At 48.3% G+C, this 25,414-nt stretch overlaps 1 protein-coding gene across 7 annotated transcripts in view; it reads left to right on the plus strand.

The window, feature by feature from the left end:
* Positions 1 to 25,414, plus strand: part of MED12 (mediator complex subunit 12) — an 820,436-nt gene that overhangs the window by 458,984 nt on the left and 336,038 nt on the right. For all 7 annotated transcript variants that reach the window (XM_086918278.1, XM_086918283.1, XM_086918279.1 and 4 more), the window contains exons 25-26: positions 12,005 to 12,118; positions 15,525 to 15,688. In XM_086918278.1, the coding sequence (XP_086774404.1) occupies positions 12,005 to 12,118; positions 15,525 to 15,688 (278 nt within the window). The remainder of the gene's footprint in view (positions 1 to 12,004; positions 12,119 to 15,524; positions 15,689 to 25,414) is intronic.

Genomic DNA, 25,414 nt, shown 5'->3' on the forward strand with positions numbered 1-25,414 from the left:
CTCGAAGTCCTCTGAACTATCGGCACCGACGAAGCATAAAAGTGTTATCGACCCGGTGAGGTCGCTAAAGGCTGTCGAGCCGAAGACTGGGATACCGACAAAACTGGTCAAGGACGTCTACCCGAAAAAATCGGCGCCCAAGGCCGTCGACACAGACAAAGGACTCGGAGCTCAGAAGGTTCTTGATCCTCCGCCTCGACCAGACAAGGCTAAGAGCGGTACTAACCTCGAGTCCACGCCTGGCGGTGGCTCGAAGGAACCCGTAGAGTCGACGCAGCCGGCCGCCTCCTTTTCGAAGCAGGTGTCGGAATCGCTAAAACTAATTAAAGAGAAGGCTTCAACTGTCTGACCGAAGGATACTCCACCAACGAAGCCTGCCAGTAAACCTCAAAAATCGTTGGCGCCCATCCAGTTCACGCTGCCGCCGAAAGTGGTACCTAAGGCCTTCGCCCCGAAGACGCCCGTCGAAGCGTCAAAGAAGGTGTCCACGGGGCCGAAGCCCACAACTGCGGTAGTGGTCACAAAGCATCGGCAACCTCCGCTTGAAGAGCAGTCGGAACAATTCATCGATGCAGACACGGGTAAACTTTCAATTTACAAACGAAAGATCGCCCCGGAACAGCCTATGGAGTCATACAAAATTCCATTAAAAAAGGAGGATTCGATACATCACCCAGTCTTGTCGAACCTATATCACCACATGGACAGGACACTGCTCGTATCTCGCCCACTTACTCGGATGTGGAGACAGGGGAAGGTGACAATGAGGAGTACAATTTTCCTATAGACACTGATCCTGAAGATCACAATGAACCCTGGGCAGACGCTGCTGACCCAGGAGATCCGCACACTGCCCCAGACAGTCATGTGTATACTGTAAAAACCTCGCCTACTGAAGACTCTGCGGCATTTAATGCACTTATTGAAAGGGCAGCCAAAAATCATGATGTCCAGCTCCATGCTGACCCTATTGAAGTGGATTTTTTGTTTAACACCTTTTCCACCTCCGAAAGAACTGTCAAGACTCTGCCAATGCGAAAGGGTGTCTTAAAACATGCTGGAGACATTTTTAAAGAGACCACGAGGGCCAGGGTGATAAACCCCAGAATTGAGAAAAAGTGCAAACCGGCGTCTGGGGACCCTACCTACATCAAGGGACAGTTGCCGATGGACTCTCTGGTTGTCTCCAATTCCCGGAAGAGAGCAAACTCGCAAACAACGGGTGATGCTCCTACCCCTGACAAAGAATCTAAAGTGCTAGAAGCATCAGGGAAAAGGGTGGCAGCTCAAGCGGCCAATATCTGGCGCATTTCCAACACTCAGGCACTCTTAGCCAGATATGACAGGGCCCATTACGATACACTTGAGACCCTGTTACAACACTTGCCAGATGAATATAATGAGGCAGCGGAGATGCTCACACAGGAAGGGAAGCTTATATCAAATGTGCACTGGACGCAGCAGACACCGCGGCCAGAGCCACTAACACGAGTGTGATGTTACGGCGACATGCCTGGCTGAGAATCTCCGGTTTCAAGCCAGAAATACAAACCACCATACTAAATCAGCCTGTAAACCCTAATCACTTATTTGGACCAGAGGTGGACACCACCTTGGAAAAGATCAAAAAGGACACAGACGGCAAAGTCTATGGGGGCTCTCCAGTCGCAGCAGTTCAGGGGTGGTTCTTTTCGTAGCTCAAACAATAGAGGAATTTCCAGAGGCCAGCTGTCCCAGCAAACACAGTACAGTAAAGGTGGTGCGCAAACCACCTACACCAAACAAGGTAGAGGTGGCTATTGTGGAAACAGCGCCAAGGGCAGAGGTCGTGGAAACAGCTCCCGATCCTCCGCCACTAACAAACAGTGACGCCTTGTCACTGCCCCCCGACCATACAACACCGGTCGGGGGGAGACTACAGCGGTTCCTGCTAGTCTGGAAATCCATCACTAGAGACAGGTGGGTCACAGAGCTAATCCAGTACGGTTATTGTCTGAAGTTAACATCCACTCAACCCAACATACCCCCAAGACACCGTCCTATGTCCACAGAGCATTTGCACTTATTTCAGCAGGAGGTAGTCCTCATTCTGCAAAAAGGAGCAATCGAGCTCGTGCCTGTGGAAGAAAGAGGTACAGGAGTGTACTCTCTGTACTTCTTGATCCCAAAAAAGGACGGGTCCCTCAGACCCATACTGGACCTCAGACCCCTAAACCAGTACATTCTATCAGAACACTTTCACATGCTAACATTACAGCAGGTTCTACCGTTACTCAGTCAGGGAGATTTCCTCGCAACATTAGATCTGAAGGATGCATATTTTCATATTCCGCTACACCCGTCACACAGAAAATACCTCAGGTTCACTATTCAGAATCAGCATTATCAATTCAAGGTCCTCCCTTTCGGAGTCACCACCGCACCCAGGGTGTTTACAAAGTGCCTGGCGACAGTGGCTGCACACCTACGGAGACAAAACGTTCACGTCTACCCTTATCTGGACGACTGGCTTATCCAAGCAAAGTCGGCCGAGCAGTGTGCCGCCCACATGTCCCACACCATTCACCTTCTTCACGATCTGGGATTCTCACTAAATTATCCAAAGTCCCACCTTCAGCCCGCCCACGTACGCCAGTATCTGGGCGCGACAATAGATACTCTGGCTGCCAAAGCACAGCCGAATTCAGTGAGGATCAACAGCATTCAATCGCCGATACAAAAATTCAGACCGCAGCACTCGCTTCCAGCACGAGTGTTCATGCAGTTGATAGGCATGATGGCCTCCTGCATCTTCATAGTCCCGCACGCAAGACTACATATGCAACCGCTTCAGGAGTGCTTGGAACGTCAGTGGAATCAGGCTCACGGACAGTTAAAAGACCTAGTGTTGGTGACCGGTCGTGCATATAACTCTGCATTGGTGGAATCCACAAAACCTTTGCAGGGGCCGACCGTTCCAGGAGCCTGTGCCACAGATCATTCTGACAACGGACGCATCTCTCCAGGGATGGGGAGCTCATGTACTCCACTACACAGTGCAGGTACTATGGACGACGCAGCAAAAGAAGATGCACATCAACCTTCTAGAACTGATGGCTATCTTCATGGCGATTAAAGCATTCAAAGTACATCTGTGCAACAAGGTCATGTTGATCCGGACGGACAACATGACGGCCATGTACTACATTCAGAAGCAGGGAGGTACACACTCTCCACAGTTGTCTCATCTGGCTCAGAGCATGTGGAAGTGGGCCATTCAGAGGAACATCTTCCTCATGGCGGAACACCTCCCAGGCAAGGACAATCAGATGGCGGACCTGCTCAGCAGGTACAGCCACCAAATGCACGAGTGGGAGATACATCCATCAGTACTCCACCCGTACTTCCAGCAGTGGGGTCATCCAGAGATAGACCTGTTCGCCACAAAGGAAAACGCCAAATGCCAAAGCTTTGCCGCCAGGTTTCCACACACACAGTCGCAGGGCAATGTGATATGGATGAACTGGTCAGGCATATTTGCGTACGCTTTTCCACCAGCACCTCTAATACCGCAGGTGGCACGCAAGCTGAAGCAACACTCGACCCTCATCCTGGTTGCTCCGACGTGGGCACGACAACCATGGTACACCACGTTTCTAGAACTATCCGTGGTACCGCATCAAAGGCTGCACCTCACACCCAGGCTTTTGACGCAGAGCCATGGCGACATTCAGCATCCAGATCCGCAACAGCTCAACCTGGCGATCTGGCTCCTGAGGTCTTAGAATTTGGCTACCTCAACTTGCCTCCCGACTGTATGGATATCATAAGAGAGGCAAGAAAGCCCACCACCAGAGCATGCTATGCAGCAAAATGGAAGTGGTTTGTCATTTATTGTGCAGACCACAACATCAACCCGCTAGACGCATCTACTCACAACATCATTTGTTATCTGTTACATCTATACAAATGCAATCTGGCCTATGCGTCCATTCGTATACATCTGTCCGCAATAGCAGCTTATCTACAGAACAGACAGCACCTCTCACTTTTCAGAGTGCCTGCCATCAAAGCTTTTCTGGAGGGACTCAAACGAGTTATTCCTCCACGACACCCACCAGCACCTGTATGGAACCTAAATGTGGTCCTCACCAGACTGATGGGTCCACCTTTTGAGCCTCTACACTCATGCGAGATACAATTCTTGACGTACAAAGTGGCTTTCCTAATAGCAATCACATCACTGCGACGAGTTAGTGAACTTCAGGCACTAACTATCCAGGAGCCATTCATACAGATTCACTCCAACAGGGTGGTACTCCGCACTAACCCTAAGTTTCTTCCTAAAGTGGTTTCACGGTTCCATATCAATCAGACTATACAAAAGAGCTCTAATGTACTACATAGATAGGACAAAAGATTTTAGGAAAACGAAACAACTGTTTGTTGCCTTTTCGCCACAACACAAAGGCAACCCCATTTCCAAGGCAGGTATAGCCAGGTGGATCGTTAAATGCATTCAGATTTGCTATCAAAAAGCCAAGCGCACATTAACGGTTCCCCCAAGGGCCCACTCCACGCGAAATTTAGGGGCCTCCATGGCTTTCCTTGGTAATATTCCTTTAGAAGACATATGTAGAGCAACCACATGGTCTACCACACACACATTTACAAAACACTACTGCGTAGATGTGCACTCCAAACAGCAAGCAGCTGTAGGGCAGGCTGTTCTAAAAACACTTTTTCAAACTGCTGCAGCTGGCACAGGCAGCCGCCGCTAATGGAGGGACTGCTATATATTCTATGCACAGATATGAATTCAGCAGCCCACATGCCTCGGACCGAAAATGCTACTTACCTGTGTGCATCTGTTCTTGGCATGTAGGGCTGCTGACATTCATATCGCCCGCCCTCCTCCCTGGCGCCTGTAGCGGCTGCAGCACTTAGAATTACTCTTAGCATGGTCATCACTTACGGTGTTACACTCCATCTTTGCCACAATGGCTAAAAACAATCTGAGGATGGAGTCGATGCCCATGCGCACTGTAGTCCAGGGGAGGAGCCACCTATCTTGTGATACTTCGAAGACTCTTCCAGGACAACAATGTGCAATCATCCGGACCCAACACTAGGCGGCGATCTATGCACAGATATGAATGTCAGCAGCTCTACATGCCAAGAACAGATGCATACTGGTAAGTAGCATATTCGACTTGACACGCAGTACTAGCTATCCAGATCACAGGACATTAGTGTACTGTAATCACAGGGTTGAGATAAAGAGTTGTATTTGAATATGACGAAGGTCGTCAATCTTATGTGTCTCCAATAAAGGCACTTTGAGCCACCATCTCCAAAGAGACCGAAGATACCAAAGATGGTGGAGACCCATGGACTCCAGAGCCTCACTAGGCACCTCTGTGCCTTAGACTATGAACACAGACCACAAATGTCAACTCCCTCCCTCTATCTTAAGAGCACCACCATCTCTGATGCCTCTTGGATCTGATCATTACATCCGCTTTGCAAACACATTGGACTCAAAATTCCATTCGCCTCTAATCCAGCTAAATGGTATCCTCTCTATCTACCACATCGCTTTCCAATTTGGATAGCTTTGGAAAGATCTGATTGTGATTAAGGCTTCCGGTTTTATATTTATTTTTTTAACATTTCCACCTGTACTTATCCATATTTATTTTTTACCCATCATATCAGTATTTATCCTTATTTATTTTGAGTTTTGTGAATAAATTAAGTTGTAAAATCCTATAGTTCCACATTTATTTAACTGATACTTTGATGTCGGTCGTGTTTTAACAAATTAAGCAGCCGAAAATAACATAATACACCCACATTAACTTCTATTATTATTCTACAAATATATGTTGCTATGTTGACACGTGAAAGTAATGAAATGTAATCCTGATTTATTTATTTTTATTCCCCGTGCTGCTTAATCTGCTTAGCTGTTGGGCTGGAATTCATGGAAGACAGCAAGGGGAGCCCATTAAAAGAAACCCAATTATCTGTATTGTTCTGCTTTAAAAAAAAAATGCAGACAGAAAGCAGTGTTTTCTGTCCATTTTTAATTTGTAAAAATCAGCAAAAACTGAAAACCGGAAGCCTTCATATGCTTAGAAACTGGCAGATGTGAATGCCGTCAGACTTTTGGTGTTAAAGTTTCCTGCATCATTATTTGAACAAAAGTCCTTTGCTTGGCTTTTGGAAAGTGTGCTGTCATGCCCTTGCATGTTTTTATGTTGGCCCTCTGTTTTTCCACTAGTGAACCTGACAGTTATGCAAGAAATGTGCTATGTTTTACATCCATATCAACATCCAGCTATGAAGGCACACAATGTGCAACCCCTTACTGAGAGTGACGTTCAGCTCAAGTGGGCTGGCCGTGGTGGCAATGTGATTTTAGTTCATGGACATACCCAATTTTACCTCCACCCCGTGTGGAGACTTCTACTAACGTTCCCCAGTCAAAGATCAGTTTGTTACTTATAAGTGAGGTTTATTCCCCTCATCGTGTCTGGGATGTATGAAAGGTGTGTGTGTGTGTGTGTGTGTGTGTCGCCTTCTGTCTCACACATCACCTGTTATATTGTGGGGTCTGTCAGTATCTCAGATGCACAGAGTACTGCTCTCTTTGTGTTAGGCTGACATCCATATTCGACATCTCAGCTGGCATTTACTACTTCCATTTCTCCTTCGCAAATGGGGAAGATGTGGGTTTTCAGAGCTGTTTGAGCCTTCATTCTAGCCTTTACTGTTGCTGAAATATGACCATTCGAAGACTGTAATCTTACACAGCTGAACAATCAATAGACCAGGGAGCACGGACTCTGTGAGCGTGCTGCACGAAAGAGTCTCCACTCTTATACTCCCATGCTCTACTCCCAAAGACTTTAAAATTTGTGGCAAGAAAGTGTTAACAAACACTACCTGCCAGAAGTATGCACTCGAGCAAAGTGTCCCTGCGTATGCTTCCCAGACTTAAGTTCCTCTGGAAAGAATAAAGCGGGACCGCAGCACTGCACTCTTGAACCTTATTTATTTGCGGTTTTTATAGAGCGCGACACTCATCCCTAGGGATATCACGGAGCTATATACCAAATAAGGACTACTGATGGCGTATGCTGAGAAGTTAAAGATTGGGGAAGAGGTGGGTTTTCAGTTTTTTTCGAAACTGGAGGTAATTTGTAGTATGTCTTAGGTCAGTAGGGAGCTCATTCCACCTTTTTGCTGCTAGGTAAGAAAAGGAGCGACCGCCTGTTCTGACTTTGTAGATGTGTTTGATTTTAGCCAAAGCTGATTGACATGAGCGTAGGTTCCTATTGGGCACATAAAATTCGATCTTCCCTTGGAGAATTGTGGGGCCAGTTTTATGTAAAGCCCTGTGGGCATGGCTAAGCAATTTGAAGGCAGCCCTCTGGCGCATCAGGAGCCAATGACGTTTCTTTAAGCACTCCGATGCCGAGTCTCGTTTACCTTTGTTGCAAATGAGTTTGGCCGCCAGGTTTTCCAAAACCTGTAAGCAGGAGAATAAATGTTCGTTCATCCCTACAAATAGTGCATTGCCATAGTCCAGGCGACTGACCAATAGGGCCTGTGTGACTGAGCGTCTGCAATCCAGGGGTTTCCAGGGGATTATCCTGGCGAGAAGTTTTAGTATGGCAAAGCCCTTGCCACAAAGGGATCGGACGTGATACTTCATGGACAGGGCATCATCCATGATGATTCCCAAGTTCCTGGCATGTTGTTTAGGAGTGGGGGCCAATCCCAGTGAAGGTGGCCACCATGTGGCGTCCCTCACACGTTTGGCTCCACTGAACAGAAGAATCTCCGATTTGCCTCCATTCAACTTTAGGCAGTGATCGTGCATCCATTGGGCCATTTCGGAAAGGCAGTCATGTAGCTTGGTTTTGGTTACATCAGGCCCTTCGTCCATGGCCACCATCAGCTGCGTATCATCCGCATAGGACCAGATGCCAATGCCCCACTTCCTTCCAATGTCCGCAAGAGATGAAATATAGACATTGAAGAGGGTGGGGGACCCCGCAGCAGATGGGGTTGGGCCTTGAGTGGAACTGACTCATATGTACTGCCTGGGTGCGGTTACTCAGGAAAGAGTGTAGCCAGTTCAATGCTGTGGATTGGACTCCCTTGCTCTGGAGTATGTTCAGCAGACCGTCGTGGGATACCGTGTCAAACACCGCTGACAGGTCAAGCAGGATCATCGCCTTGATCAGTGGAGGATCCGATACTGTCCGACACTGCCAGCAACTGTTATTGGCTCTAAAACCAGTCTGGGAGGGATCCAGAAGGGAATTACTTTCTAGGTACCTAGTCAGCTGTACATTGACCAATTTCTCCAGAGCTTTAGAGAGGTAAGGAAGCTGGGAGATGGGTCTGTAGTTCTCTGGGTTGAGAATGTCAGATCCTGCTTTCTTCAGAAGGGGGGGTCACAGAGGCGTGCTTCCAAGCATCAGGGAAGGTGGCAGTGATTAACGATTTGTTAAAAAGTTGAGTGATCAGGGGACAGAGCGTGGGTGCAATTTTTGAGAACACTTAGTGGGGACATGGGTTCCGAGGGGGATCCAGATTTAACTGTGTTCAGAACTGCTAAGACCTCATCTGCAGAGTGGTTCAAAACTGGTTAAGTGGGGTACATTTCCTGAGTCTGGTCGATCTGTGGGTACTTCTGGTGGCATAGCAGTCTTGGATGGGTTGTCTGAGTTGCTGTGGGTGTGTTGGGGGTGAAGGTCGAGTATATTTTCTTGATCTTTTCAGAAAAGAAGGTGCTAATACGCTCACAAGTCTCTGTCGAGGGGGTGAGTGTTTGTGTATTGCTGGATGGTTTGCTAAGCTCTTTCGCTATTCTAAACAGTTCTTTCGCTGAATTGCTGTTTTCTTGAATGCACGGAGTAAAGTAATCCTTTGCATTTTTGATGGCAAGAATATACTGCTTCCGTTTATTGACATAGTTTCGTCTCGCTTCACTGTCTTTGGACTGTCTCAATAGGTGTTCATTTTTTTGGACATTCCTTTTTAAGATTTTTTAGGTGGGGGGTATACCATTTCTCTGTTATAGTTTTTTTCCTAGATTCTCTCATCGGGCTAGTTTATTTGATGTTTGCAATATTCCAGCATCTAGTAAGGCGACGTCATTACAGATAGGGGAGTCCTCTGATAGTTTGACATTAGCCCCTTGAAAATGTTTCTCAAAATTGGATTAATTGATTAGCCTCCAAGCTCGTTTGGAGATGTGAGGGGCTGCTTTGGATTTCAGAGGTTTACCGGGAAAGTCAAGTGAGAAGGATATTAGGTAGTGGTCCGACCAGGATAAGGGGTGGACCTCTCTTATGTTGGTGGATTCGATGTTGGTAAATAGTAGGTCTAGTGTATGGCCAGCTGTATGCTTGTCCCCCAGCTGTACGCGTGTCCCCACTATCCACTGCTTAAGATTGAGAATTCCCATGTCATATTCCAGCTGGGAGGTTCCCGGGGCATCCATTTTCTCATAGTGAATGTTCAAATCGCCAACAATCATATAGTTTTTGTGTTTTAGGCAAAGTGGCAGAAGTTGATTCAATAATTTGGCCCCAAGACTGGCTTGTTGTCCAGGGGGGTTGTATATGACTGCACCAGCTAGGATGGTAAGGCCCTCGAAGAGTACTTTGAAAGGTAAGGTCTGATGTTCGATGTGGGCAGTTGTTGGTTCAGCAAAGCATGTTAAATGTTCCCTGAATATCACAGCAACCCCCCTCCTCTTTTACCAGGTCTATCTTGCGTAATGATTTTGTAGTTGGAGGGGAGGGCGTTTGCTAAGTCTGGAGCACTGGTCTCGGATAGCCAGGTTTCGGTAACGAAAACCAAGTCCGGGGTCTTAGATATGAGTAGATCCCAAATGTCCAGGGCATGTCTAGGTAAGGATCTAGCATTGAAATATAGACAGTTCAGCGTCAAGTGATTTTTTTGCAAGGATTGTGTGGTTGCCTGATGGGGTTTGACCCATGCTGGACCAGCGACAAGCGAGGCAGGAGATAGGTCCATAGGATAATCCTGGCCCCGTTTGGGTACATAGATGTGTTTTTGTACCCTTGTTATCTTTATGAAAGGCTAGTAACTCACTGCGCAAGTAGCGGATGGGCGTGGACGGGTTTTGAATAAAACCATCAGGGGGTATAGCCCCTAGTCCCGGCCGGTCGCGGACGGGCGCAGCCGGACTTACCTTTGGCGCGCGTTGGCGGCGCGCCCGCTGCGTGCTTCCGCTGCGTGTCCGGCCCAGGCACATGTTTTGTAGTGGAAGGGAGGGGGCGTGGCCTCAGGGTGGTGGACGTGGCCTCACTGTCCTCGTAATTGGCGGTAAGAGATTGGTTACACCCGCAGCAGCGTTCAGATCGGCTGCGCGGCGTGCACGGTGACTAGAAATCAGGGGGGAGTGCTCAGGGCAGCGTGACACACAGGTAAAAAGCAGTTTTAGCAACAGATTAAATCTTTTTAAAAAGGGAGCAATGCTCCCGGCTTTCCGCCTCAGGAGCTGTCTTTTCGGTAATGGCGCGTTTGGTGTTTGGCGCGACTTATATACCGTGTGGAGGGGACGTGGCCTCAGGGCGGTGGGCGTGGCCTCACTGTCCTCGTAATTGGCGGCAAGAGATTGGTTACACCCGCAGCAGCGTTCAGATCGGCTGCGCGGCGTGCATGGTGACTCAAAATCAGGGGGGAGTGCTAAGGGGCAGCGTGACACACAGGTAAAAAGAAGTTTTAGCAACAGATTAAATCTTTTTAAAAAGTGAGCAATGCTCCCGGCTTTCCGCCTCAGGAGCTGTCTTTTCGGTAATGGCGCGTTTGGTGTTTGGCGCGACTTATATACTGTGTGGAGGGGGCGTGGCTTCAGGGCGGTGGGCGTGGCCTCACTGTCCTCGTAATTGGCGGCAAGAGATTGGTTACACCCGCAGCAGCGTTCAGATCGGCTGTGCGGCGTGCACGGCGACTCGAAATCAGGGGGGAGGGCTCAGGGGCAGCGTGACACAGAGGTAAAAAGCAGTTTTAGCAACAGATTAAATCTTTTTAAAAAGTGAGCAATGCTCCCGGCTTTCCGCCTCAGGAGCTGTCTTTTCGGTAAACCTTCACTGTCTTCTCTCCACTGGTATGCAGACCCTCCTCTGTGGCTGAGTTGAAACCATGCATGGTGTACAGGTGGCTGTGCTTGATAATCTTGATTGAAACAATTAACACCTTACTGGAGTAAATACTGAATCCTGATGTCCTGTTAAACGGGGAAGGGGAAGAGGTTTCTAAGAGTACAACTACCAATATAAAGAACTGTGGGAATAATGATAATCAAAGTGAAATTCACTCAATAAAGCTGACAGATATGCATCTTAATGTTATTTACTTGCAAAAACTACCTTTGCATAAAAAATAATAGAAATTTTAAAATGTATTCTGGATCCCTCAAGGCTAAATCCAGTGTATACCTTCACGGAAGAGTCCTGTGATGGTCCTATTCTTTGAAGCTCTAGCTGTGGCTGAACATTGACTTTGACTGCTATTGATTGTGTCAGCCCATCTCTTTTGAGAATCTAATGCTCATTGCCCCTAAAGTATTGCAGTATCATTGTTGTCCCTAGGAGACGGTGGTAAATTAAGATTCTCACACATGATGCTAATCAAGAAGCAGCGACTTCTACAGCTCCCCCGGAAATGCCGCACACTTGATTCTCCTCCTAGAGTTCAGGGATTTTGATTTTAGTTTTTTTAATTATTTGAGGTTTAACATGGCTTGACAGCTCTGCCTTATCTCTCTGTAAAACCATTTGGGTTGCACATTTTCAGAAATGATTCGCATGTGTGTATTAGCGTAGTCTCTAAGTGGTAGAGCAAAATGTCTTCTGTGCTGCTATGCACCTGTGCTAACCTTGTTGCAGCCTGTTTTCCTTGTTCTCCCTTTAGTATGCATACAGACTGTTCCATGCTTTCACTTTAGACTAGCATTTCTTGCTCCCTTTTCCAGATAAACCTACAGTGGGGATTCGCTCCTCCTGCGACCGCCACCTGCTTGCTGCCTCCCAGAACCGAATTGTGGATGGAGCTGTATTTGCTGTATTGAAGGCTGTCTTCGTTTTAGGTAAGTCCTATGTGTTTAATTTGAAATCAATATAATCAGTATCATCCCCAAAGATGTTGGCTTATTGTAGCTCTAGTAATATTTGAAAATATTCATCCATCAAGGCCCACTTCTTTTCCAGTATCACAAGACCTATGTTGGGTGATAAGTGTGAGAGCGTGCCTCTTTTACATGGTTAGCCCCCCCTCCCCACACACACTTTTCGCCTAGTTTTGATGTGGTTTCAATTGTCGTGCACAGGGTCCCTGCCTACCAAGTCCCTTGTGCCAGTGCTTCTTATCTAAAAACAAATCCCAAATTGTTACTTTTACCCCCTCTAAGTCCCTAGTAAATGAAACCCTGGGTACTTAGGGGACTGAAGAGGGTCCCTTGAGATCCCACTCACTGCGACCATGCGGCTGCCCTTTCAGCCTGCGTGCCTCTGTGAGGGAGAACACAGTAGACCTGGCACCCTGCCTGGGTGCCATGCCAGCGAGCACTGCCTGGCAGCATCGGTAAGGCACCCCTCTAGCAGGATTCGGACCTAAAGCAGGTTGCTCTATATTACAGTTGAGGGTATATCTGCAGGAGCATATCTGCCCCTACAATATTTCTGGTCCTTTTCCTAATACTGTAAGTGCCAATGAAGCCATTGCGAGTACATGGGCTTGAAACTTGACAACTCGAGTTCCACTGCACCATGATGGCTTCACTGAACACTGGATTGTATGCTACCAAACTACTCCGCTCAGTAAATCTACACTGATGACAATGTGGGATTTATTGAGCCATGTACTCAGAGGGCACCTCAGAGGTACTCCCTGAAAGCCTGCCAACCCTGGCGTGTCTCTGACCAGCTGTAGACAGCCAGCCACCACCAGACATGATTATGAACCCCTCTGGGACCAGAAACAATACACATCCTGGGCAGAGATGTCAAGCCTCCTCCCCCAGGCTGGGCCAGTGCTCAAAGATGGGAGCTTTAAAGGCCTGCCGCCATTGTAATGTGACCCCTAGCCTCTGCTAGCAGCAGATGGCAGCCCCTGGTTTACACTCCCACTTTGGACGGAAAAACTAGAGAAGAATAGGATGTGTGCCTACCTCTGCCAATTGAATCCCTAAGGTGTGGGAGGCGAGGTGAAGCACATCTTTCTGTCCCAGTCATCTTGAAGATGGGGGGGGGGGGGGGGGGGGGGGGGGCACTCCAATCAGGTCTAGGTCTATGCCCCCTCCCTCAAGAGGGTGGCATTTTAAAGGGTATAGATACCATAGATAAGGTGCCTATTGGCTATATCTGCTGCTCCTCTAAAAAAAGACTCTAACTTTAGTATTTAGGTGGCTCACCCAGACCTGGAAACTCAATCTGTGTCGAGAAAAAGAAAGAAGACGACCCCTTAGAGAAGACTGAAGACTAGTTTCTTGGCCCCTTGCTTAACCTGCCTGTCTCCAGCTTCTGTGAACCTGCAACCTGTCTTGCAGCCAGCGACATTTGAAACCCCTAGGAGGACGGCTTCCTTAGAAAAAGACTCCCAATTTACCGTGGACAGCGGACCTGTCCAGAAGACATCTACTCCAATGACTCTTGATCCTGGCAGATCACGTTCCCCGCCCACTCTGCACTGGAAACCCATGGCCCAAGTCTGAGTAGCTCACCTGTGCAGTGAAGTCTCCCCAGAGATCCTGACCTCGTGTCCAGCGTTGGTGTTGGCTTTCTGCTCTTGACCTCCACGGTGTCGCCTGCAGTGTTATCCAGAGGTTCCCCCCCAACAGTGACCGGCCCCAGTAAGAAGACTCTGACGTCAAAAGGCAGCCCTGCCCCCGAAGCTCCTGGGTCTTGGTGAGCTGGTCTAAGGGCGCCCCTATAACCCCCTACCTTTCCACTTACCTCTGCTGTAGTTGGTCTTCACCTTGCAACCTCTGTTGCCACTGCTGAAGCCTCTTTGCCAAAAGAAGGATCCCCATTTAAAAGCTTTAGGGGCCCTAAGTTGAGTCCGGCCTCCCCTGTGCTGCTGGTGGTGTACGTTTGGTGCTACTTTGTGCCCCCAAACCGACCTACTTGCCTGCAAGTAGTGTGGGTCTAGGCACCACCTGGCTTCATTGGAAAGCATTGGTCCAAACTTCGATTTTGACCTCAGCACCCGGACGCCCCATGTCGCTGGTGGTGCAGTTTTGGTACTCGCCTAACCCCTGGCCATTGCTAGCTTTTGGTTCCAAAGACTGGAATTGTAGGTTCTGAACTTACCTGTTTAACCTCAAAACGGGTTTCCTCATAGGATAACATTTAACAGTGTTGAAAAGTTTCTAAGTGTCGATTTTTCAAAGTCAAAATTATTTATATTTAAAAGTGTACTTAACTTATTAGGAAGATCTTCGTCTTAAAATAAAATACAAATACAATATAATTTTCAAAAATTGGTCTGGATCTCCTTCATGAGTCGTGTGCCCAATATTGATCACGGTGGTGCAATAAATGTCTTACACTCCCTATATTAGGCCTAAGGCTGCTCGCCAACTCTACCACTAATAGAGCGCTTTGAGTCCTGTACGTTTTTGGGAACCCTTGGACTCTGCACGGTATTACCACCTAGTGGCAACATCATGTACAGACCAAATTCCTACAAGCACCCTCATTCTGCTGGACCGGACAGGTAACTGTCTCCCTGTACCTAAGCGGTTAATGTGACTGCCTCCCAACTGGTTGTGGCCATTCCAAGAGTAGTCACATTGGCCTATTGCATCAAACTGCTAAGTTTCTTGCAATGATTTTTTGTATCGAAAAATTTACTCACCTCTAAAAAACGAAACGAAAAAAAAATACAAAAATATACATCATATCTCCGGTTTCTCTCAATAGATTTTTTTTCTTTTGATTACTAAAATGGTGAAAATATCCTCTACTTTTATAAATTGGTGTTGGATTTTTATTTTTGTGTTTCTTATTTATAGACCGTGTTGGTACTCTTGTTCTCTTGATTAAGCCTGGCTGCTCTGCGCCAAAGCTACCCATTACTGAACTAAGGGTTTATTAAAGAACTTAACTGGCCCTGAAGGAGATGGTGTCATTATTACATGGTGAGGTCTCTCAACCACTCTCCATAACAATCCACTTTCCTACAAGTGTCAATTTGGGGCTGGATTTTAAAGTTGTTGTACCTTTCATGGGATACATTTTGACTCCTTTTACTCCTGTACAATCTCTCATTCGGATAAGAAGTGCCAGCCCCTTTACCCTTCAGCCCCTTTACCCTTCAGCCCCTTTACCCTTCAGCCCCTTTACCCTTCAGCCCCTTTACCCTTCAGCCCCTTTACCCTTCAGCCCCTTTACCCTTCAGCCCCTTGGCTGCTTGGCAGCCTGGCTGACTACCTTCCCGAAGGGTCAGCAGTAGCAGTCTGCCATTATGTGACATGCATTTCTTTTTTGCTGCAGGAGATACCGAACTGAAAGGCTCTGGCTTCTCGCACACTGGTGGAGCTGAAGACCTCACAGAGGATGACCTGGGATCTAAAAAGCCAGGAGGACGGGCAGTTTCCATTGAAACAGCAAGCCTGGACCTGTATGCGAAATATGTACTCAGAAGCATCTGTCAGCAGGTGAGTTACGCCCTTCTCAGACACTCCGTGCTTAGGAATATTTTTTAAATGCAACCCTGACCCAAATGTTAGCTTGAAAAATGCATTGTCATCCTCAGCGTAAACAGACAAATGCTAGGCCTTCTTCAGAAAAATAAACTAATATTTTCTCAACTTTGGCCACTCTCGTCAATAAGGTGCAGCTGGAGAGCCTACTCACTTATTCTTCATCTCTTCATTGATAGTCCTAAAGGTTAGAATAATTCCCTGCCACATGTGGGCATCGTAGACACTTACTTTGAGAAAGTGCTCTCTCCCTTGCATGGTATGCCCCCACTTTTTGCTGAATTGCTAAGGTTAAATGTAAATGTAAATTGATACTTGTATAGCGCACTACTCACCCACAAGGGTCTCAAGGCGCTTGTACGAATACCGCTGTGGAACCTATCCTGGCTTTCCCTGTGAGGCGTCCACTCCTGGGCACCCCCAAGGTAGAGGGCAGGCATCCTTAGCGTTGTGGGGGCCGTTGTGGAGATTAAGCAAGCTACTGCCCAGAGTTGCAGAGTGGGACTCCATGATTGGAATAGGCACCGAGGCGAGAATTATCAGGTCCGTGGAATTTTTTAGCCCAAGACCCGCCGAGGCGGGGAATTGAACCCTGGTCCCGGGCCAGACCTCTGCATCTTCTGTGACTGAGTGTGCCCTGGGCACCTGCTAATCGGCTGCCCAGGGCCTATGTTCTTTCCCTAAAACTGCATTGAAGCCTAAACCCAATTTTCATCTCTGGCCACATGTCAGCCCCTAGTAAATTGTACCCTAGGTACCCAGGGCATTGTGACCAGAGAAGGCCTCTAAGGGCTGCAGCACTTTTTGTGCCACCCTTAGGGGCCCTCTACCCTGACACTCACACACTCCCTTTGCAGGCTGCATGTCTTGGTGCAGAACAAAACAAAGAGTCAACATGGCACACATCCCTGTGTGCCATGCCCACAAATCATTGCTCTGGCATACATCCGTCACCCCTCTAGCTGGGTGCCCTATGCCAGATGTGAGGGTACAGGTGCATGAGCCCTGTACCCCGACAGTACACAGGTCCATTCCTGGGCAATGTAAGTGCAGTGCTGCCATTAAGAGTATATGGTGTTGGGAGTTTGTCATTACGAACTCCACAGCACCACAATGGCTACACTGAAGACTGAGAAGTTTGGCATCAAACATCTAAGCACATTAAACCCACACTGATGCCAGTGTGGGATTTAATGTAAAATGTACCACAGAGGGCATCTTAGAGATGGCCCCTGAAACTCGACCAACCTCTAGACCTGACTGAGTGGCTGCCTAGGCTGCCACCACCAGACATGTTTCTGGACCCCAGGGTTCACGAAGGAGAAGCTTCAAAGGCATGTCCCCTTTGTGAGCTTCTCCAGACCATTTGCTGCTTTCAGCAACTGGTCCCCACTGGTTCTACCCCCCACTTTGGGCGGGAGACCCGGCAGGAAAAACAAGTGACGAAGAGAAGTGTGCCCACCTCTGCCAACTCCACCCCTAAGGTGGGGAGGCGAGGTGAAGCACAACCTCGAGTCCCCGCCATCTTGAGGATGGGGGGACCCAGCCAACTTGGGACAGGCTCCTGCCCCCCTCCCCCTGGAGAGTGGCGAATAGGGGGTGTACCCACCCCAGGGAAGGGACCCATTAGTCCCTGCCCTTTACCTGCCTGTAACACCTCTAAATTTAGTATTTGGGGCACCCTGAATCTTCCTTCCTCCGATCCAGAAACCACAAGAAAAGAAGAGAAGAAGGACAAGAAGCTGTGCAGACCTAACAAGAGGACAACGTTCACTGACTTGGCCCCAGCACTACAGGCCTGTCTCCCCTTGAACCTGCTCCTGCGAAACCCTGGCATGTTCAGGAGCCAGCAACCTTACAAACCCCGGAAGACCTACCTGCCTTTATTTTCAAGGTTGTTTCTCCCGTGAACACCAGACCTGTTTGAACTGCAGATTCTGGTGCCAGACAGGAACCGCAAATCAGGTCCACTCTGCACCCGCCAAACCCGGCCCAAGCTCAAATGGAAAAATACCACGAGGAGGTCCCTCTGGCGATCCTGACCCGAGATCCGGCGACCCCTGGCCTGCCTCGAGCCTCCTGACTATGCCTGCAGCCTCAATCCAGAGGACCCCCCTACTGCGACCAGAGCGGGTAAGATAATCTGACATCCAAAGGCACACCTGCACCAGACGCCCCACGGCCTTGTGTACCCAACCCAGCGGTGCCTAATCAACCCCCAACATCCCAACTTACCCCTCAAAGTGGTGGTCGCTCCTGGAATATCCTCTTCCCCGAGCCTGCAGTGTTTCTTTGTCCTGGAGAATCTCCATTTGAAACAACTGGGCACCCCACCTCAAACCAGCACCCGGCTGCCCTAGTGCCGATGAGGGTGCACCTTTGGTGCTACTTTGGTCCCCAGCTTGCCCTGAGGTAAACCCTAGGAGCTTTGCTCCCACGACCAAGTGGCCTGCTTGCTAGCAGCCACCAACCGGAGGCCCCCTATCCTCCATAGGATAACATTGGGCCTCAACACTCAGCACCCGGCCGCCCTAGTGCCACTGAGGGTGCAGCAACAGTGCATCACTGACCCTGGGAGAACCCCAAGTCTAACCCCAGAACCCTAAGGCCAAAGACAGAGTACTTACCTCAATATGTATAACCTGTTTTTCTTCATAGGATAACATTGACACTTTTCTCCCAAAACGTTTGTGTTGACTTTTTAAAACTAAGAATATTCTTTAATTATCGCACACATAACCAAAATGAATTCTCCTAACTGTTTGCAGGACAGGTCCCAGTGCTGCATCTAGGTATCCAGCACTGAGTAGGAAAAGCAACGTAAAAGTAACTTACCTGTGAATTGAATTTCCTTCCGTAGGATAACATTGGTGGTTCTATGTGGAAAAGTTTCTAAGTGTCAACTTTTGAAATACAAGAATATTCTTTAAAGCTCGCACAACTGACTAAAACGCATTTACTCAACTGTTCTCCAGAAATGTCCCAGTGCTGAATCTAGGAAAAAGTAATCCGAAAAGTAATTAACTGCATTTTACTTGAAAAACCTATTGATTCCTATGTACTGAACGTACTACGTTTGTGCATTGCCTTGCAACCCCTGTAATCTCGAATTGGTACAAAGTCCTACTGTATTTTGAAAGTATTCAACAACCGCATCTTATATCTGAGAAGTATTTTAATGCTTACCTGTACCAGGCCCGCTTGGTTCTAGAAATAAAACAGTATATGTTTATATACAAAACAATTGGCCTAGAGTTCAGTTCTTGAGTGTGTGAGACCATTTGCTGACTGAGTTTGTACATCAAATACTTTACACTGTCCTCTGATACTGCCTTACTGCTCAACCAAGCTACCACTTTAGAGAGTAAGGTTATATCTAACTTTAACCTCTGCCAAACCTCTAGGGTCACTCTATATATAGAGCCAGTTTCTTACACTTGCGCCATATAATTACATTACAAACCAGGTGCAAACATCTGCATAATTATCCAGAATTACATCTTTCATAGATTCACATGCTTGTATCTTCCCCGTTGTCATGGTGGGAGTCTCACGGTAACAGAATGACCAAGCAGTATCATAGAGAAGAAAAACTGCATAGAAAATCCCCCTAGGGACTGTAATATTTGGTAACCAGACCATTTCCTTGTTTGGTCCAAAAGTCAGCCAATCAGCATTGCTGCCCTGCCCTCACACTCCCCAGCAGAAGCTTCCTGCCTCAGATTTCCAACCGCCTTCGTGTGAGAAAGGAGTCTCCCTGAGCTCTGCTCAGTTGTCTGTTCCTGAGTGAACTTTTGACCTTTTGGAATCTTACTTTACTGTCTTCTGGATTAAGGTATTGTGTGTACCTATTTTTTTCATTATGGCTGAAAGCTCTAAAAAGAGGCTGTTCAGGCCTTGCAGATCCTGTGGGAAGGCCAGGCTCTTCTCTGAGGACCCACCTAAGGACTGCCTTTACTGTCTTCATCCTAAACATGTGGCTAAGGATTGTAAACTATGCAGAACCTTTTCTGACAAAACTAAAAGAGACAGAGAGGCTCGATTGCTGTTATGGCTTCAGAAGAAGAAGGCCACAGCAGGCTCTGATTCTGAGGAGGAATCTTCTCATTTGACACCCAAGAAAAGGAAGGCCTCTGTTTCTGAGGAGAAAGTGGAGCCTAAAAAGAGTAAATCTAAGGAGAAATCAACATCATCTCTTCCTATTACTCCTCTGAAAAAGCAGTCAAGTCTGAAAGGGCCTGGGTCTGCTCCATCGACCAGTTCCTTAACTTCTGCTCCAAAATCTGTGGTAAAGTCTTCAGCTCCGTCGACGACTTCACCGTCGACGACGACTTCGTCGACGATGGGATCTAAGGCTGCGTCGACGGCGACAACGTCGACGACAACAACATCGATGAGTAGGATTTCGCCGTCGACGAAGACACCGACGACGACGACTCCGTCGACGACAGGTTCGACGTCGAGGATGTCTACGATGGTTCCGTCGACGATGGGCTCGTCGACGATGGTCCCGTCGACGGCCCCGTCGACGACACCGTCGACGAAAATCATTTTAACAACTGCGAAAGCATTCAAATCGCCGCAGTCGAAGACTATGATCTCTATCCGGTCTTTTCAGTCGACCAGGGGTTTGGCTACTATCAGTAAATTTGCGGAGTTCACCTCATGGACGCAGATTTCACCTTTGCCACCATCCTCATTATTAGAGCACGACTCAGATGGAGAGGAGTCATCAGGTGCCGCCTACAGTCCCTCTCAGCTTCAGATAAAGAGCCAAGACACGGACGAAGAGGAAGTATATTCCTTCAAGGACAGACCCCAATCTTCCAGATACGAGTCTTTTCAGGAATCTGGTGATTATGATGAGGAAGAGGAGCAACATGAGGACTCACGAGAGGAAGAGCGCCAAGAGTCGGTTTCCATACCTGTGTCTCTGGTGTCTGACCTTAGGTCAATGATAAACGACTACTACCGTCGAACACCTCTCAACAACCTACGCAGGTGCTTTCTTCACAGACGCCTAAAACAAACACTGCCTCACAAGAGCAGAGGGTGAGATCACCGCCAGTTGTTACTATAAGGGATGATCTAACGGAATCCGACGAGGATGAACAGCCTGAAGAAGGAGAACTTATTCATTATGCTTCGGGGCAGGAATGGAATGAATACATTTTGCCATCATCTCCGTCACCTGTCCCACTACCGTCTACCTCCCCTCCTCAAGACATCGGAGGTTTCCACGATATCATGGAAAAAGCGGCTAAGAGGTTCAATTTGGATGTAGAAGTTCAAGAGACTGATTGTTTCTTGTATGATTTCAAGGACGATGCCAAAAGATCGCTTCGCTCAATTCCTATTATCCCTCATATCTGGGAAGAGGGCCTAAAGATTTTGAAAACACCGGCTTCCATAGCGGTTTCTGTTCCTCGAATTGAAAAAAAGTACAGAGCGCCAGAGTCTGCAGCAGCCTTTCTCATAGGGCACCCCAGACCGGAATCAGTCGTGACGCAGGCGGCGCAGAGAAATTCAAAAAACCCGGTGGCTACTTCCTTAGTGCCACCAGACAAGGAAGGACGGAGAATGGATGGTGCCGGTAAGAGGTTTGCGGTCATGGCAGCCTCTACTATTAAAGCGGCAAATGCGATGGCCCTTATTAGCCGTTTCAACAGGCAAATGTGGTCCGATCTTGCGCCCATACTATCTGCACTACCGGAAGATAGAAAGGAGGAGGCGGCAGCCATCCTTAAAGACGGAGCTAAATCTGCTGCCGAATCTATCGACATCGTCATGGATGTCTCGTCTATGGCCTTCAGACAGATGGCTGGGGCGGTTTCGCTTCGCGGACAAGGCTGGCTAAAAGCGACTTCGTTTCGCCCGGAAGTGCAGGCGAAGATTGTCGATATGCCTTTTGATGGCGAAAATGTATTTGGGAAGCATATAGACGAGGCTTTGCAAGGCATAAAATCTGACACGGATACAGCTAGAGCGCTGGGATCCCTTCAATAGGGAAGGTTTCAGTCCTTTCGAAAAAGGGGTGCAAGAGGTCAATTTAATCAAACACCCTCTTTTCAGACCAATCGATATCAACCGTATAACCAACAGGGATATCGACAATACAATGCCAACAACCAGTACAGGTCCTCCAACTCCTCTTATCAGCAGCAGTCTAGGGGCAAAACAAACACCAGAGGGAAGAATCAACAGTCTAACAGACGTCAATGATTTCAGGCAGGCGCTCCCCACACAACAGATCCCGGAAAACGACCACTATCTGTCTCAATACTTCAACAACTGGATGTCCATAACTTCGGACAAATGGGTTCTGGATGTCATAAGCAGGGGTCATACTCTGGAATTTCTAGAAATACCACCAAATCATCCCCCAGTGCTCAGGCTCAACAAACATCGTCAGGAAATGCAGAAGGAAGTACACTCACTTCTGCAAAAGGGAGCCATAGAGGAAGTGCCACAACATCTCAGAGGGAAAGGCTTCTATTCGCACTTCTTTCTCATCAAAAAGAAACAAACCCTGAAATGGAGACAGGTATTGGATTTGAGGGATCTGAATCAATACATAAAGAAGATGCCCTTCAGAATGCTATCTTTGCAAGAGATCCTACTAATGATAAAGGAAAGAGACTACATGGCGTCCTTGGATCTCTTGGATGCGTACTTCCATATCCCCATTCATCAGAAGCACAGGAAGTATTTACGATTTGTCGTAGAGAGCCGCCACTTTCAATTCAAAGTCCTGCCATTCGGACTCAAATCGGCCCCGAGGGTGTTCACCAAATGCATGGCCCCGGTGGCGGCCCACTTAAGATTGCAAGGGCATTATATTTACCCATATCTGGACGACTGGCTGGTGACAGGTCCATCTTTCAGAGAGGCAACGAGATCGCTCCAGTGCTGCATCCGACTGTTTCAGCGCTTGGGACTACGGACCAACTTGGAGAAATCTTCGCTGACTCCGGCCCAGGGCATCCAATTCTTAGGGGCATGGATATGCACCAGAGCGGGAAAGGCCTATCCTTCTGAGGACCGAATGAGAAAGATCATGGGTCTAACGGCGTCACTTCAAACAAAAAGGTCCACTTCTGTGAGAGTGTACAAGTCCATGTTGGGGATGATATCATCCTGCATCCCACTGGTGCCAAACTGTCGCCTTCGTATGAGGCCTTTACAGGAACAACTGGACGAGCAGTGGGTTCAGTCCAAAGGAACCTTCGAGGATCGCATTACCATCACGACCCGTATGAAGGTGGCCATGTCATGGTGGAAGGTTCAAAAGAACTTGGACCAGGGCTTGAACTTTGTGCCTCGAGATCACGACTTCGTGATGACAACGGACGCTTCGCTGAGAGGATGGGGTGCGCATCTTCAGGAGCTGGAGATTCAGGGCCTGTGGTCAGACTGGGAAGCACAGCTTCACATAAACATGTTGGAGCTCAAAACGGTGTTTCTGGGGCTCCAAGCATTCCTTCCCAGGATACGCCAATCGTCGATACTTATCCAAACGGACAGCACCACAACTATGTTTTACTTGCTGAAACAGGGTGGGACAAGATCCAAACAGCTGTCGACATTGGCGCAAAGAATCTGGAAATGGCTGATAACCATCGGCATTTCAATTTCAACATCAACATATACAGGGAGTCCTCAACATACGGGCAGATGCCCTGAGTCGCACTTCCAAGGTGACGCACGAGTGGGAACTGCACGACACTCAGCTTCACAACCTGTTTCTAAGGTGGGGCACTCCCACATTAGACTTGTTCGCAACAAAAAACAACTCAAAGTGCGTTCAGTTTGCGTCCAGGTACCATCAGCAAGGATCCAAGGGAAATGCATTCCACATGGACTGGACGGGGAGGTTTGCCTACGCGTTCCCTCCATTTCCTTTGATACCGCGAGTTCTTCGCAAGATGAGATCGGAACCGTGCCATGTCATACTGATAGCACCAGCCTGGCCAAGACAGGCGTGGTTTTCAGACCTACTTCAGATGTCGAAGGGCAACAAGATCCAGCTTCCGACATTCCAGGACCTCATTTCCATGAGAGACGGTCAGATCCTGCATCCGGATCTGCAATCACTAAAATTGTCAGCATGGAACCTCATGAGCGGGAATTTCAAAACCTAGACATTCCGCAGGAATGCAGGCATATTCTCTTGCAAGCCAGAGCTGTGTCAACAAACAAAACATATGCAGCGAAATGGACCCGTTTCTGCCACTGGTGCGACAGTCAAAACTTACACCCGTTTGACGTTCACCCCGAAGGTATCCTACCTTACCTGCTATCACTATCTAAGGCAGGTCTGTCACATGCCTCGGTTAAAGTGCATTTGGCAGCAATATCACGTTTCAGGAGGAAGCCAAACGAGCCATCCCTCTGGTCTTCCAGGAAAATAAAAGAATTTATCAAAGGACTTTTTAGAGTTTATCCACCCATTCGGCATCCGCCAGTGCCGTGGCACCTCAATACAGTCCTATCTCAACTTATGAGGCCACCTTTCGAGCCTATACACAAAACAGACTTACAATTCCTATCTTGGAAGACAGCCCTACTGCTTGCACTGACATCAGCAAGGAGGGTTAGCGAAATTCAGGGTTAGAGAACTCTGAGCCATGAGAGGATGCAGCATCTGATCATGATTCAGAAGAAGATGAGGAAACTGGGAGAGTCAGATTGGAGAATCCCAAGAAAGTTCCAGAAGAAGCGAAAACCTGAATTGAGACTTCCAGCAGGGTGTTCCCATCACCACCTCTGCCCCCTGACGACGGACCTGGGCCGCCGCTCTCGTGATCATGGAGAATGGGGGAAAGGCATACCCGATCTCCTGACTCCAATCCTGAAAGAAAGCGTCCGTAGCTGCTGCCAGCGCGATCCGGTCTCCAACTGAGAAATGCGGAACCTGATGGTCAAGACGTGACGCAAAGAGATCTGTCGTAAAGGGACCCCAAAGAGCCTCCAGCTCCAGAAAGACCTGGGGATCTAGCTTCCAGAGGCTGGAGTCGTGTAGATGCCTGGAATGCCAATCGGCCACCTGATTGGCCTGCCCCGGAAGGTATTCCGCCGTTACCGAGACCTGATTGGCCAAGCAAAAGTACCAGAAGTCCTTTGCCAGGTTCGCCAGAGCCCGGGACCGAGGGCCTCCCAGGTGATTGACATAGTGGACCGCGGACATATTGTCCACCTTGAGGCGCACGCAAGCCTGGGTCTGTCCTTGGTCCAGCAACGGACAGCGAACGATCCCGCCAAGAGCTCCAGGCAATTGATGTGCAAGGCTTGCTCGTCTAACGACCAGACGCCGCCAGTGGAGAATTCCCCACACCGAGTGCCCCAGCCCAACCTGCTGGCATCTGACTCGATGACTAGGTCTGGAACAGAACCGAAGATGGCTCGTCTGTTCCACGTCTCCATGTGAGTGAGCCACCACGCTATCTCCTCCTTCGCTTCCGAGATAAGAGGAACGGACTGTGTGTAAGGACGTCCTTGACACAGGTGGTAGGCTTTCAGGCGCTGCAAAGCTCGGTAATGCAGGCGACCCTGAAAGATTGCCTCTATGGAAGACGACAACAGCCCCACCAGGCGGGCAATCTGACGCAGGGACGTGTGCAACCTGGCCATGTTCCGACTAAGTTTGTGACGGATTTTCGCCATCTTTCAAGATGGAAGGCT

The sequence above is a fragment of the Lissotriton vulgaris genome, chromosome 4_1 (assembly GCF_964263255.1).
Source record: "Lissotriton vulgaris chromosome 4_1, aLisVul1.2, whole genome shotgun sequence".
NCBI lineage: Eukaryota > Metazoa > Chordata > Amphibia > Caudata > Salamandridae > Lissotriton > Lissotriton vulgaris.